Source organism: Oncorhynchus tshawytscha, linkage group LG03 (genome assembly GCF_018296145.1).
Source record: "Oncorhynchus tshawytscha isolate Ot180627B linkage group LG03, Otsh_v2.0, whole genome shotgun sequence".
NCBI classification, from domain to species: domain Eukaryota; kingdom Metazoa; phylum Chordata; class Actinopteri; order Salmoniformes; family Salmonidae; genus Oncorhynchus; species Oncorhynchus tshawytscha.
This window is the reverse complement of record NC_056431.1, coordinates 36347806-36365102: the sequence shown is the minus strand read 5'-3', so window position 1 is coordinate 36365102 and position 17297 is coordinate 36347806. Positions and strand designations below refer to the sequence as shown.

Genomic DNA, 17297 nt, shown 5'->3' with positions numbered 1-17297 from the left:
GCCCACAGTCCTTGGTAGCGGGCAACGTCGGAAGCACTGTGTTATCCTCAAAGCGGGCAAAGAAGTTGTTTAGCTTGTCCGAAAGCAAGACATCGGTGTCCGCACGACTTGCCTGGTTTTCCCTTTGTTGTCCGTGATTGTCTGTAGACCCTGCCACATACGTCTCGTGTCTGAGCCGTTGAATTGTGACTCCACTTTGTCTCTATACTGACGTTTTGCTTGTTTGATTGCCTTAAGGAGGGAATAACCATATTCAGCCATATTCCCAGTCACCTTGCCATGGTTAAATGTGGTGGTTTGCACTTTCAGTTTTGCGCTAATGCTGCCATCTATCCACTGTTTCTGGATGATAGCGCTTGATGGTGTTTGCGGCTGCACTTGAAGAAACTTTCATATTTCTTGAAATGTTCTGGATTGACTAACATTTATGTCTCAAAGTAATAATGGACTGCCGTTCTCTTTGCTTATTTGAGCTGTTCTTGCCATAATATGGACCTGGTCTTTTACCAAATAGGGCTATCTTCTGTATACCACCCCTACCTTGTCACAACACAACTGATTGGCTCAAACAGATTAAGAAGGAGAAAAATTCCACAAATGAACTTTAACAAGGCACACCTGTTAAGTGAAATGCATTCCAGGTGACTACCTCATAAAACTAGTTGAGAGAATGTCAAGAGTGTGCAAAGCTGTCATTATCGCAAAGGGTGGCTACTTTGAAGTATCTCAAATATGTTTAACACTTTTTGGGTTACTACATGATTCCATGTGTTATTTCATAGTTTTGATGTCTTCACTATTATTCTACAATGTAGAAAATAGTAAAAATACAGACAGAAACTTGAAAGAGTAGGCGTGCCCAAACTTTTAACTGGTACTGTGTGTGTCTGTGTCTGTGTGTGTGCGTGTGTATTCATTCTGGCTTCATATGCATCAAACAATTCAGCTTGTTTATTTGTGGTAGCGTTTACCATTTTGTCCATGACTTTGACTTTATGTCTCAGAATGTCAGAAAGTGTTTGTGTGCATTTGAGCATGTGGAAGAGATTTATGAATGTTCTTCGCCCAGCAGACACCCCTCCAACCATACATGCTTTATCTATTAATTTGCTGGATGCAGAGTAGAGGTCGACCGATTCATCGGAATGGCCGATTAATTAGGGCCGATTTCAAGTTTTTGTAACAATCGGAAATCGATATTTTTGGGTGCCGATCTCCGATTGTTAAAATTCTTTATTTTATTCATATATATAGATTTATATATATATTTATACCTTTATTTAACTAGAAAAGTCAGTTAAGAACACATTCTTATATTCAATGACGTCCTAGGAACGGTGGGTTAAGACAGCAGCTCTTCACAAAAACAGCGCGGTTTATGACTTCAAGCTTATCAGCCTAATGGCTGGTGTAACCAATGTGCAATGGTTAGCTAGTTAGCAGGGTGTGCGCTAATACCGTTTCAAAAGTCACTCGCTTTTAGATTTGGAGTAGTTATTCCCCTTGCGCTGCAAGGGCCGCGGCTTTGAGGAGCGATGGGTAACGATGCTTCGAGTGTGGCTGTTGTCGATGTGTTCCTGGTTCGAGCCCAGGTAGGGGTGAGGAGGGGGACGGAAGCTATTCTGTTACACTGGCAGTGCCTATAAGAACATCCAATAATCAAAGGTATATGAAATACAAATGGTATAGAGAGAAATAGTCCTATAAATACTATATTAACTCCAACCTAAAACCTCTTACCTTGGAATATTGATGTCTCATGTTAAACGTTAGCTTTTTTACATGGCACATATTTTACATGGCACACATTTTTACATGGCACATATTGCATATTGGCACATATTACTTTCTTCTCCAACACTTTGTTTTTGCATTATTTAAACCAAATTGAACATGTTTCATTATTTATTTGAGGTTAAATTGATTTTATTGATGTATTATATTAAGTTAAAATAAGTGTTAATTCACTATTGTTGTAATTGTCATTATTACAAATAAATAAAATCTAAAAATCGTCCGATTAATCGGTATCGGCTTTTTTGGTCCTCCAATAATCAGTATCGGTATCGGCGTTGAAAAATCATAATCGGTCGACCTCTAATGCAGAGTTCAACAGAGTTCAAGTGAAGGTCAAGCAAATCATAGAGAAAGCAGACTGTATTGAAATCCTCTCTGATTGGTGGTAGAATGTTTGTGGGCAAGGAATAATTAACTACATCGTCTCCACCTCTCAACCAGTATTCTACAATATCACAGACACATGGGACAACAGACACAATGGTCTCTACATTGCAGATGAGCTGAAGGCAGTCATCAATGACCTTGGACCACAGAAGGCATTTGCACTGGTGACAGACAATGCTTCAAACATGAAGGCTGCTTGTTCTGAAGTGGAGGAGTCCTACCCTCACATCACGCCCATTGGCTGTACTGCTCATGCATTGAATCTGCTCCTCAAGAACATTATGACACTGAAATCAATTGATATACTCTACAGGGTCAAGGAAATGGTTAGGTATGTGAAGGGTCATCAAGTTATAGCAGCAATCTACCTCACCAAGCAAAGTGAGAAGAATAAGAACACCACATTGAAGCTGCCCAGCAACACCCATTGGGGTGGTGTTGTCGTGATGTTTGACAGTCTCCTGGAGGGAAAAGGGTCTCTCCAAGAAATGGTCATATCACAGCCCCATAAAGAGGATCCTCCTGGATGATGTATTTTGGGAGAGAGTGGTATGCAGCCTGAAAATCCTGAAACCTATAGCAGTAGCCATTGCATGGATTAATGGGGACAATGCCATCCTGTCTGATGTTCAGACTCTGCTTGCAGATGTAAGAGAAGAAATCCGTACTGCCCTGCCCACTTCACTGTTGCTCCAAGCAGAGGAATCTGCAGTTCTGAAATACATCAAAAAGCGCGAAGACTTCTGCCTGAAGCCCATACACGCTGCAGCGTACATGTTGGACACCAAGTATGCTGGCAAGAGCATCCTGTCTGGTGCAGAGATCAACAAGGCCTATGGTGTCATCATTACCGTGTCTTGCCACCTTGGCCTGGATAAGGGCAAGGTTCTTGGCAGTGTGGCAAAGTACACTTCCAAGCAAGGGCTTTGAGATGGAGATGCAACACACACATATGTGCCAACATCTCTCAGCCACCAGGTGGAAGGGACTTTGTGGATCTAAGGCTCTTTCCCCCATTGCTTCCATCATCCTCCAAATCCCACCAACATCAGCCGCCTGAGAGCGCAACTGGTCCTTGTTTGGGAACACACACCAAAGCACACCAAAACAGGCTGACAATGACAAGGGTTGAAAAATTGGTGGCTATCAGGGCAAATTTGAGGCTTTTTGAGCCTGAGAACGAGCCACCCTCAACAAGGTTGGAAAAAGACAGTGAAGATGAGGCCACAGATTCTGATGTTCAAGAGGTGGACATTGAGGTCCACGGAGAAGAAATGGAAGCCTGACAGGAAGACATCCAAAGCTTTAGTTTCTAGACAATCATTTTACAGATGTATGTTGAAAACGTTTTTATCAGATGCGATGAATCAGTGGGGATCATTCAATATTCCCTTTCTTTTGTTGTTCAGTGAAATCATCCAATGTGAAGAGTCAACTCATTTAATTAAAGATCAATTCGTAAATAAATTGTTTTTTAAATATCTATTGGAAGGATATAATCATTTGCAATTATTCTGTCTCTCCATATGATAATGGATATGTATCCACTGTAAAAAACATCAACATTTAAATGGTGTTAATATTATTTTGCATATATTTCCGTTAATTCCCATATATTCTCGTTAATTCCCACAGAAAGTTTCCCCCTCTGAATATTCCCCAAAATGTGCAACCCTATTAAATATAATAGTGCATTGTTTTTCATTATTTTCTTTTAAGCCTTTCTCAAACCATACCCCTAACCTTAACCACTCAGAATGAATACCTAAACGTATCCTTTTGAGTTGTTTCTGCTTTAACCCTGTAACCACTCAGAATTAACCCTGTAATTACTCAGACTTAACCCTGTAACTACACGGAATGAATGGGTAAAAAAAAAATGACATGAATCTATAATAATGTACGTCATATTTTGAAAAGAAACTGTGAGCTCTTTTTGGAAATTACACCAAAATTGCAGTCTCTAGGCAGTTCTTGCTGAGTAGCTCTGAACATTAGACACTGTAATTATAAAACTGTCATTATTCTCTGCTCCTTTTCTATTTTCCCCTGGCCCAGAGCACTGGCCCTGCTTTACAACCTGCTCAATTTAAATAGTGCAAACACACACATAATCACAAACAGACAAAGACAATCTCATACATAGAAGTATAGATATGCACACTGTGTAATGAAATGCATGACCTAGACGCACACACACATGCACACACTCGCACTCCCAAACAAACACATAACGCATACAGAATACTCCTTCTATTATTACCACACACACACTCACATACACACATACACACACACACACACACAGAAGTGACAATGCTTTCAGAGGTTTGCCATCCCGAGTGGCCGTCTGTGGCGGTCATCAAGGATAATGTCTGTAGGCCATACATTGTTTATGGAGCCTCTCACTTTCTCCACAATAGGCACTACCACTGCAATACTGCACTGCGTCAACACACACACACACACACACACACACACACGAACATGCACAGTGCACACTCAGATACACCCACCCACAAATACACACGTAATATGTAAAGGTAATAGGATCTTTGAATGTGTGTGTGTGTTTTTACTTAGCTTTTGTTATTTTTCAAAATGTTTTTACATTTCTTAAGGACTCTTGGAAGACTAGCCCTTGGTGGGCTAAAGGAGATCCTAATACAATGAAATAAAATCACAAACCTACCAACATATATCGAGAGGGAGGGAGAAGAATCAGAGATGGAGAAAGAGAGCGTCTGGGTGGGTGTCTACCAGAGTGTATGTTTATTGGTGTGTCTGTGTGTGAAGAGCACTTCTTAGTAGGATGTGTCTTATTGATTTGTACAGTGCCATGTGATTTCCCCTCTATCTAAACTCAATGATTTACTGCAGGATTCCTGTGTACATGTTCTCTAAAGGCCACTTCCAGTCACGCAAACGCACATGCACACACACACACACACACACACGCACACACGCGCACGCACGCACGCACACACACACACACACACATAAACAAATGCACAAGGAGGCATGCATACACACACACAATGCACACAGAGGCACACACAGAGGCACACACACAGGCAGGGACGCACTCCCTCATACACACACATTCGGTAGCTAGACCACTCTGCACCCGTCCCCAGCCACTTCTACATTGTACAAAGCCACAGCTATATATGCTATTGCTGTTAAATATAACATTCAATTTTATAATCCCCAGCCTCATATTTCAGAGTATCCTTCTAAAGGACTAAGAGACACAGACAGAGGAAGGGAGGATTAGAGAGTGAGAGAGAAATAAAAAGAGAGAATAATAGAAAGGGCGAGAGGGAGAAAAAACGGAGGGAACAGAGGCAGTGAAGCTTGTTTGAGGCACTGAAGCGGGACTCCTCTTGCAGGTAAACACACACACACTCACAAACAAATACGGTAGATTGGGGAGGGATGCATGCGTGTGTGTTTGTTGAGGGGATAAGATGTGGGGGCTATTCAGCCTGATAAAGACATTTTCCAACTTCCCTCTATTGTTCTGTGGAATTCAGTCCATTTATCCTTTAAGACATTTTTAATTAAGTATTGGCCTTAGGGCTGTACCTAAATAGAAAAAATCTTGGTCGACCAGAGTCGTCTGTTCTTTCGACCAATCGATTGGTTAACATTTTCAAATGTGTCTTTTTCCATATATAGACACATCCTATGTGTTTAATCAAATCAACTATATGCAGTGAGCTTGTCTGGTGCTTTAAGCGCACTGTTTGGTGAAATAATTAAGACACACAAATGACTAGAGGGAGTCAAACCGTAATTGATTTGACTGTGTAAGGCGGGGCTCAGACTTGCTGCGGTGTGTTAACGAAAAATGACAGCGACTGACTGTGTGACTAGCACCCATGGTCTCTCTTTCCTCCCTGCTGCAGCGATGCACCATATACAGTGCATTCGGAAAGTATTCAGACCCCTTGACTTTTTCCACATTTTGTTACGTTACAGCCTATGCAAAAATGGATTCAATTGCTGTTTTTCCTCGTCAATCTACACACAATACCCTATAATAACAGAGGTTTTTAGATTTTTTAGAAAAAAATTCATTTACATAAGTATTCAGACCCTTTACTCAGTACTTTGTTGAAGCACCTTTAGCAGCAATTACAGCCTCAAGTCTTCTTGGGGATGATGCTATAAGCATGGCACATCTGTATTTGGGGAGTTTCTCCCATTCTTGTCTGCAGCACCTCTCAAGCTCTGTTAGGTTGGATGGGGAGCGTAGCTGCACAGCTATTTTCAGGTCTTTCCAGAGATGTTCGACCAGGTTAAATTCCGGGCTCTCGCTGAGCCACTCAAGGACATTCAGAGACTTCTCCTGAAGGCACTCCTGCGTTGTCTTGGCTGTGTGCTTAGAGTCGTTGTCCTGTTGAAGGTGTACCATCGCCCCAGTCTGAGGTTCTGAGGACTCTAGAGCAGGGTTTCATCAAGGATCTCTCTGTAGATTGCTCTGCTCATCTGTCCCTTGATCCTGACTAGTCTGTCAGTCCCATCCACTGAAAAACATCCCCACAGCAAGATGCTGCCATCACCATGCTTCACCGTAGAGATTGTGCCAGGTTTCCTCCAGATGTGACACTTGGCATTTAGGTCAAATAGCTCAGTCTTGGTTTCATCAGACCAGAGAATCTTGTTTATAATGCTCTGAGAGTCCTTTAGGTGCCTTTTGGCAAACTCCAAGTGGGCTGTCATGTGCCTTACTGAGGAGTGGCCACTCTAACATAAAGCCCTGATTGGTGGAGTGTTGCAGAGATGGTTATCCTTCTGGAAGGTTATCCCATCTCCACAGAGGATCTCTGGAGCTCTGTCAGTGTGACCATTGGGTTCTTGGTCACCTTCCTGACCTTTCTGACCCCGACTGCTCAGTTTGGCCGGGTGTCCAGCTCTAAGAAGTGTCTTGGTGGTTCCAAACTTCTTTCATTTAAGAATGATGGAGGCCACTGTGTTCTTGTGGATCTTCAACGCTGCAGAGATCTTTTGGTACCCTTCCCCAAATCTGTACATCAATACAATCCTGTCTCAGAGCTCTACGGACAATTCCTTCGACCTAATGGCTTGTTTTTTGCTCTGACGTGCACTGTCAACTGTGGGACCTTAAAAAGACAGGTGTGTGCCTTTTCAAATTATGCCCAATCAATTGAATTTACAACTCCAATCAAGTTGTAGAAACATCTCAAGGATGATCAATGGAAACAGAATGCACCTGAGCTCAATGTTGAGTCTCATAGCAAAGGATCTGAATACCTATGAAAATAAGGTATCTGTTTTTATTTTTAATACATTTGCAAACATTTCTAAAAAAAACAGTTTTTGCTTTGTCATTATGGGGTATTGTGTGTAGATTGAAGAGGGGGGGGGCATTTCATTAATTTTAGAATAAAGCTGTAACGTAACAAAATGTGGAAAAAGTCAAGAGGTCTGAGTACTTTCCGAATACACTTTAACATCAACAGTGTTTATCGCGCTGTCCATGTTGCTGAATCTGCAACATAATTACAGCCATTTCAGACCGAAAAGTTCTGTTACCGAAATCCCTAATCCCTCAACCCTTGCTCTCTTTACATGACAAAATACCTGACCAATACAGTCTGACCTAAATCATATCATAATCACATCTATATATACGTTTTAACAAACTCTGAACACCATAACACGTGACAAATAAACTCGAAACTGGGAAATGTTTACTGGTTGTTCAGGAGACAAAGGGGAATTCAGATGTATGGAATAAATTTGACTATTTCTGGAAAATAATGGAGATCAAGGAAATAAGGTAAGGCGCAAGCGCTGCGTGTGCATATTATGTGTGCCAAACAGGTGCTGTTAGATTACGATATCATTTCTCTAACCGTGTAAACAACACTAAATAAAATATAAGCATAACAGAGAGTCTGTTGTAAAGTTTTTTTGGTTATTTTAGCCTTTATTACAGCAGGGACCAAAACCACTCGAATTCATTCATGAACGTAATATCCAAAATGGAAATGTTTATTTGTTGTTTACGCTAATTATTCAAGGATCACTTTGTTATTTTATTTGAAAACTAAATAGCTAGATTGCATTTCAAATCATGAATGACTTGTATGCTGTATGATGACATTAACTAATTAATGATTGATACAGTACTGTAGCTTATATAGGTTTTGAAATATAGGTCTCAGTAAGTTACAGTATTAAGACTTCAGTGCAAACAACACTAAATAAATTATAAATAATAACAGAGAGGCTGTTCTAACAAAAAAATTGTCAATTCTTTATTACAGCATAGCAAAAATGTAAAACAGATGAATTTGTGAAATGGTTCATCCGAAATGCTGTGGTTAGTGCTCATGAAGGTTTGGTGTTCACACAATCAGAAGGCAGGATCGGTCTTATTTCTGTAGATATCAAAAAAATATAATATCAGTCAAACGTTTTAGAACACCTAGTCATTCAAGAGTTTTTCTTTATTTTTACAATTTTCTGCATTGTAGAATAAAAGTGAAGACATCAAAACTATGAAATCACAATCAAGCTTAATTCATCAGCAGACAGATCTTGCTCGGCGTGGTAGATTTGGCATACTTGTTGACAACGTTTGGCGCTACTTTAACCAATAAAACAAATAAAAATATATTAATAAAAATGAATTAATATTTGAGATTCTTCAAAGTAACCACCCTTTGCTTGATGACAGCTTTGCACACTCTTGGCATACCTTTCAAATAGCTTCATGAGGTAGTCACCTGGAAAGCATTTGAATTAACAGGTGTGCCTTGTTAAAAGTGAATTTGTGGAATTTATTTCCTTCTTAAAGCTTTTGAGCCAATCAGTTGTGTTGTGACAATATAGGGGTGGTATACAGAAGATAGCCCTATTTGGTAAAAGACCAAGACCAATATTATGGCAAGAACAGCTCAAATAAGCAAAGAGAAACGCCAGTCCATCATTAATTTAAGACATGAAGGTCAGTCAATCCGGAAACTTTCAAGAATTTTGAACGTTTTTTCAAATGATGTCACAAAAACCATCAAGCGCTAAGATGAAACTGGCTCTCATGAGGACCGCCACAGGAAAGGAAGACCCAGAGTTTACTCTGCTGCAAAGGATAAGTTTATTAGAGTTACCAGCCTCAGAAATTGTATCCGAAATAAATGATTCACAGAGTTCAAGGAAGAGACACATCTCAACATCAACTGTTCAGAGGAGAATGCCTGAATCAAGCCTTCATGGTCTAATTGCTGTGTCTTTGTGAGATGCAGAGTAGGTGAATGAATGATCTCCACATGTGTGGTTCACACCGTGAAGCATCGAAGAGGAGGTGTGATGGCGTGGGGGTGCTTTGCTGGTGACACTGTCTGTGATATATTTAGAATTCAATGCACACTTAACCAGCATGCCTACCACAGCATTCTGCAGCGATACGCCATCCCATCTGGTTTGCACTTAGTGGGACTATCATTTGTTTTTCAACAGGACCAAACACACCTCCAAGCTGTGTAAGGGCTATTTGACCAATAAGGAGAGTGATGGAGTGCTGCATCAGCTGACCTGGCCTCCACAATCACCCGATCTTCACTCAATCACCCGATCTCCGATTACTCCACTCAGACAGGCACAAATCAGACAGGTGTCTTGTACACCATGATTTTATTTATATTTTTTTGCTACTGCTCGACTAAAGAAATCTTGATCGACCAACAGTTTATTGACCAAACAATCGACCAGTCAACTAAATGGGAAAAGTCCTAATAGACATACTGCTCATATATTCTTATCCTGTATACTTATACTAGAATTTTGCAATATGTAACTTTCCGGGCGACCCAACCAAATTCACAAAGAAATGTGTGTTATACATCTGTCTTTCTCACTCGTGGCCTCCCAAGTGGCACAGCAGTCTAAGGCACTAGAGGTGTTACTACAGACCCGGGTTCATTCCCGGGCTGTGCCACAACCAGCTGTGGCCAGGAGTCCCATAGGATGGAAAGGAACTATGGTTAAAATATGTGCAGTGAAAAGTGTTGCCAATCAAAAAGGTGTCCCATTAGAGGAAATGAAGGGTTGCATAAAATGTGACAAGACACAAAAATATATGCATTCATTCATTTGTTCAACCCCAATCCATCCAATCCATGAGTGCCAAGCAGAGATGCATGCATTTTTTAAGTTGGCCTATTTGTGTAGCGTAGTCAGGTACATGGTTTTTCATGGTCTCATGATGAGGTAGCCCTGCCTGCGAATTCAAAATGGTTTAATGGTAATGACGTTGGTTTCTCCTGTGGGAAAACAGGATTCAGATCCCACCTGTGACAGTTGGTATGACTCTACTGGGGGTTAAACTCCAAACCTTCATAACTCAGGGTGGACACTCTATCTACAAGGCCACTGAGTATGTACTACGGTTACTGTTATGACTCCTAAATGAGTTGGCCAACTGTGCACTAACCCTGATGTTTACTCACCATACGTCCTCTGCGTCCACATCGCACTCCGCCCCAAACTGGCAGATGTCACAGGTAGACGTCTCCTTCTGCCCAGTCTCCGCTGACCCCTCACCCCCTGAGAGAGAAAGAGCAAGAGATGGAAACAGAGACATAAGTCTAATAGGTCTAACAGATCTAACGTCAAACTTTATTTATTTGATCAATGTATTGTATTTGATTTATTTTTGCTGTTTTCAAAATAGCTAAGCATGCAGCCAGGCAAACCCCTCTTGCTTAACAACATGTGTGTTGACTATGTCAGGGATTTTTCTGCCATTGAAATCCTTGGGCGGGCCGCCTAAGTGTTTTTCTTCGGGCCGAACAGTGTAAAAAAAATATATAATATACAGTGCCAGTCAAAACAATTGGACTCACCAACTCATTCCAGGAATTTTCTTTATTTTTACTATTTTATACATGGTAGAATAATAGTGAAGACATCAAAACTATGAAATAACACATATGGAATCATATGGAATCAACCAGCTTCACCTGGATTGCTGGCCACACACAACACACATACACACAATAACGATATGGTCATTTAACCAACGTATTAGTGGCCGCATGCAGGAATCAAACCCACAACTTCACAGGCCCTTATAAGGCCCCTACAGACACCCATACATATACACAGTGTTTCAATAAGTTTACTTCCCCCAGAAACACTAAAACCACAAAATCTCACAATTCCTCAATCACAAAATGTTACTGTGACCCCTAGCAATCGAAGTCAGACGTCTCAAGTGCCTCTACAGCAACCCTATCCAACAATCAGCCCGTACGGTCACTTTGATTCCTACTTTCCTTCCTTCCGTCCCTTCTTCTTTCCCTTTCTCCATCCCTCCTTGTCTCTATCTCTGCCGCCTGAAATCCCTGCTGATATTTCTAGAGTCTCTCCTTTATTCCATCATCATTTTTTTTTCTTCGGTGTGTTAGGGAGCCACCGGCTGTAGGTGGCAGGACTAGAGTGCTTTCTGGTTGCCTGTGAGCTTATGGAGGTCAAATGCCCCTACCGGTGCATAGCCACAACTCATCAGTCGCCAGGCGGGGAAAAAGCATCCCTCAGAGAATCCCTTGTTTCGCATCCTTCATTTACCCCCTACCTTGAGTTGTTGCCTTGTGGTGTTTGGAAATAATCTTTGGACTGGATAATCCTGGTTTTTAGTCTAGCTTTCATCTAGTTTAGTGCCTGTTTGACCTGGTTTGTCCTATTTGGAATTGGTAAGTCAGTTTTAGTGTTAATTTCATGAAGCTTTGTCCTTGTTTTGGTTCGTTCACTATTTGTTTTGCCGACTCTTGTACATGTTTGGTCTGATTAGTGCTTTGGTTTGTCTACACTCGTACATGTTTGGCTTAAAAATCCTTCTTTAACCTGTCTCCTCCCCTTCATCTTCAAGTGACATCAATAAGGGAGCATAGCTTTCAGCTGGATTCACCTGGTCAGCCTATTATTACTGTTGTAATAATAATTCATAATTAACTTGATTTCTATAGAGCTTTTCATAGAATATCAAAGTGCTTCAAGAGCAAAAAACAAACAAGCAATATTTCATGATAGGTCAACCAATAGAGGCCAACTCTTTGAAATGTGCTTCCTCTGAAAATGTAGAGGGTCAGTTCTTGGCTTGAGAGGAGAGATCTGGTCAGAGGATGGTGGATGATGGAGATGGAGTCTGGGAACCAACCTGACTCTTTTAGCCACTGAACTTCTGTTCCACTCTGTGTAGCACACGCTTGGGTGATGCCTCAGCAGCTCAGAGAGCTCACAGCACAAAGTTCAGAATAGTATGTAGCCTGTCGTCCTCACTACGAGCCCTCTGCCTCTGCACTACTGTATTCCTCCATCTCTCATTCCTAACAGGCTTCAGGCAACTCTTCAAATTACGTTCTCTGAAGATCAGCAACTGACAGCCAGGTGAAATCTCAGTGTCCAAATGCATTTTTCAAACAAAAACATTACCCAGCTAGCTAGCTAGCTAGCCAAGCCAAAAACCTGTCAGCTAGCTAGCTAGCTTGCGAGAGCAAAATGGTCAAAGTGAGGTGTTCTCTCATTTGTGTTTGGAAGTAGCTAACAAGCTAGCCAACGTTTGCCAGTTAGCTTGGGTGCGTGACTGCCGTTGTGATGTCAGAACGCTCAGATTAACCCTACTCCTCGGCCAGATGGTCCAGCGTACTCTCTGAACGCTCCGAGAGCGAAATGCTCTGAATTTACGAACTGAAAATCTGACAACGCTCTGAATTTACAATCGCACTCCAGATTGAATTTATGAAGACACCGTATGTCATGAATGTTTTGTACACTTCGAATGATTTGTACACTCACCGTATATGATAGTAACAACTTTATTGTCTTTCTGATACAATGTAATGGATAGGCAGCTTATTTCAGGCAAAGTGAGGGATGCCCTTGGGGCCATCTACCTTGGGGCCAAAAAGGAGCCGATGAGCAAAGGCGCATCGACCTAATGTGGCAAACGTCACGGGTCCAATGTTTTAACCCACATTGGGCCCACAACGTGCCAATGTGAACATGTTTGCTGGGTAGTGCTTTGGTTTGTCTACTCTCGTGCATATTTGGTCTGGTAAGTACTTTGTTTTATCTTAATTTGATCTCCCTGTTGCAGGAGAACTTTCCTGCAATACAGATTTAAAAAGGCTTCAGAAGTTTGTAATTTCCACTTTGACATTTTAGACTTGGTTTTCCCTTATGAAAAATGTATCAATCCCTACATCATGATCGTACATCCATTCATATTTGTCTGGTTAGTTATTTTTTGTCTACTCTTGTATATACTGTATTCGGTCCGATTGGTGCTTTGGTTTGTGACCCTTTTCTGACTGTTTCAGTGCCTATTTAGTCTGGTATTGTCTGGATAGCACTTTCTCAATGTTAAATCAAGCCTTGTTTAGGTTATAATTCTTTCCTTGTTTTGTTGATCTCAGTATTGGTTCTGACCATGTAAATGCATGTGCCTGAAGTCCTAACACACCAGTAGAAAGGAGAAAAAGATTGGCAAAAACAAGAAAATAGAAAGTTTCCTTGCAGTGACAGTTTGAAAATTCCTCTCCATTCCTCCATTTTTGTTTGAACCTGTGTCTTTGCCCTTAGGTCTTGGCAGAGCACAGACACAAACAAACACACATCCTGAATGCTTAAGACTCTTTCTCTCTGTCCCTGTCTCTGTGAAGATTATAACCCAGTCAGGCAAGAAAAGGTGTCCATTCTGTATTCATGGGACTATTCTATACTTTAGGTCTCTCCAGAAGGTAAGGTGAGCCTCCATTCTCTTAAACAGCAAAAAGCAGCTTGAATCCCAAAGCAGTACTACATACAGTAACAATATAACAATACCAACTGCAAGTTCCAACCAGAGAAAATATGCAAAATAGTTTACAAAAGGATATATCATACAATTGATTTAGAACATGTGAGTTGCATTCAAGTGTTCAAATGAGGTTTCATTAGACTTGAAGTTGACAGTTCAATTATTCTGTGAATTTTCTTATCCAGGTTGAATTGACATGATTGACTGCTGATTGCAAAAGCACCTCATTTCAGCCTGTCTTACACATTCTCTGTTGTATAAAACATGAATAAATGTCATACTGAAGCTGTATTTTAAACTGCATCCCTTACCCAAACGCTTCACCTCACCTCACACACACACAACCACCCACGCACGCACACACACACTACACATAAATACCCCCAACACCCACCTACCCCTCTCCCCACCCACCCTACACTCAGTAAAATGACAAAGTGACTTGGGACAACAGGCAATGCTTTACCCTCTTTCCTCCCAAGTCCCCATATCCCGATTATTTTGGTTGCAACACTACACATCTCCCCTGTTCCTGTCTACTCATCCCAGGAATCAGGAGACACAGGAAGGTACTGACTGTAACAAAATGCCCTGTTTGTACTCTTCACATCACACTGTATTGATCGGAACCAGAAGCTGACCAACGCCCCATTTGGAAATTATATGTTCTACCTGGAACTTGTCACTAATACATATGGTAGCAAATACACTTTTGCAACACTTACAAGATTCATAGAAGATTCCTGTAATAACTGACTTAAATGGGTGGTTAACAATTATACATAACAGAAATGTATTATAAAAAAACATGCAAGAGTGCAAGCTAAGCCTAATAAGGTCTCACATGCATGGGACATACGACATTTCAATGCAGTTGGATCATAGTAATAACAGAAATGTTGCATGTAGTATATAAAACGCATACAAGAGTGTAAGCTCATGCAATGTGACACTTATTGAAAAAAGAAAAGAGGAGAGAAGAAGGACTGGAGGAGGAAAGGAGGAGGAGCAGGATATACTGCCCAGCCTTAACCATGGAAACTCATAACTGAAAATGTATTTACACAAATGTTGTATTTTTATTATAGTAACACACATACAAATACATCAAACATACAATCAATCTTTTCCAAGGACCCAAAGGGGGAGCCAAAGGGGGAGAAGAAAGATGGAGCGAGAAAGGGGGAGAGAGCGACGAATAAATGGTACGCTACAGATAAGAGATGTATGGTAAAGTTTGATTTTGTTCTCAGTAATAGAGCTCCCCACACTGACCAAGACCCCTCTCTCAACCGAGACAGAGGGAGAAAGAGACAGATAGAGACAGAGAGAGAGAGTGAGAATGAGAGAGAGATGGAGATTTAGGGCACTCCAGCAGCACCTATCACAGGGATGATGAATGAAGCCCACACACCTCTAAAAAACATAGTGTTTCAAGAGCGACCTTGGTTACAAACACAGAGAGGGAAATGGCACGTACAAGCATGGAAGCACACACACACACACACACACACATACACACATACACACACATGGTGCTTTGGATGATGAGGACTGTTGCTGGTGTGTGGTCACTAGGACAATGCAGCTTTCAGAATGGAGTAAACCATATGCTTCACTGTTATTACTGGTTGATCCTAATTTCCTTTCAACTCAGTAGAGCTTGATGACTGTAAAGTAAAAAGACTGCATGCCACTTTCAATACTTGTACTGGCAAGTATATAGTTTTGATAAGCGATGTGCAAGACATCAATTGAACCAAACCAGCATTGCAGTACATACACAAACCACTCAATTGATATTGCAGATTGTGGTTACCTATACCAAAAATCCTCCTTAAAGAGTAACTTTCATGAAGAAAAAAAGCAAAAGTTATATATTTATATTCTCTTACTAGTAATCTAGCTCTTTTTGCCCCTAACAGTTCAACTCTACCATTGAAATCGTGATGTAGAGGCACCTTGAGAAGGTGCATCTATGTCAGCTCAAGTTAAGGGTTCAGTATGAAATACACTCTCTTCTAGATGTTTTGGGTGGTGCCACCTCAAGGCTTACTATAAAAGCATGTGACAGCGTGCCGTATTTGGCAACGGTCTTGGTAAGTGGAGTGCATCCTTCCTTGCTTCCTTGACTAGACTACTGACGTTACATAATATTCCGTTTCATACACATCAATGTGCTTTTATAGAAAAAAAGAAGAAAAAAACGGGCTATAAGGATAACACGTTTATATTCGTAGCTGCATCCATCAATATAAGAAATAGATGACAATGTTGGTCATGACAACTTGTTGTATTTTTTTCCTAACCATTGATTGGTGGCAAAATCCGCAAAGGCAGTTTGCTCATATGGGGCAGATGTATATATTTTCAAATCATTTATTTACAATATTCATCCCGTGCCCACACATATCTAACTCAGAAAAGTGAAAGCATACCTTTGAGAGGGGTCGTAGTTGTAGGTTTTTATACAGTACCCAAATCCAATCTGTGAGTTAATTTTACAATTGGAAAAAGAGCTACTGCGTAAATACTGCAATGCGGGTTGTATTTAATTGAGCCGCTAATTTTCATTTTCAAGGTGACGATTGTACGTTTTTTTACCAACACAATACGACAGTAAATGTGAGTCCACATTTCAAATATTTTTTTTGCACCCCATGGGGAATTAGTGGCAATAGATGTCAATAACTTGGCACCTTACCACTATGAGCTCACTGACCAGAGCCTTATTTGCTTGCGATGCACATCATTTTAATATTAGAGCCAGCCATTTGACTTCTGGTAAGTCTACTTTAGTGAGGAAGTTGGGATTAGGTACAACTATGTTTACCCACCACAAAATGTATATACACTGCTCAAAAAAATAAAGGGAACACTTAAACAACACAATGTAACTCCAAGTCAATCACACTTCTGTGAAATCAAACTGTCCACTTAGGAAGCAACACCTGATTGACAATACATTTCACATGCTGTTGTGCAAATTGAATAGACAACAGGTGGAAATTATAGGCAATTAGCAAGACACCCCCAATAAAGGAGTGGTTCTGCATGTGATAACCACAGACCACTTCTCAGTTCCTATGCTTCCTGGCTGATGTTTTGGTCACTTTTGAATGCTGGCGGTGCTTTTACTCTAGTGGTAGCATGAGACGGAGTCTACAACCCTCATCCTGGATGAGCTGCACAGGTAGTGCACCTCATCCAGGATGGCACATCAATGCGAGCTGTGGCAAGAAGGTTTGCTGTGTCTGTCAGCGTAGTGTCCAGAGCATGGAGG

The 17297-nt window shown here is 41.0% G+C and overlaps 1 protein-coding gene across 1 annotated transcript in view; it reads right to left on the bottom strand.

Annotated features, from left to right (window-relative positions):
• The window catches only part of LOC112234839 (tomoregulin-2), a 179071-nt gene that overhangs the window by 13288 nt on the left and 148486 nt on the right, over positions 1-17297 (bottom strand). Inside the window, exon 5 of the mRNA XM_024403150.2 lies at positions 10665-10761. Coding sequence (XP_024258918.1) covers positions 10665-10761 — 97 coding nt within the window. The remainder of the gene's footprint in view (positions 1-10664; positions 10762-17297) is intronic.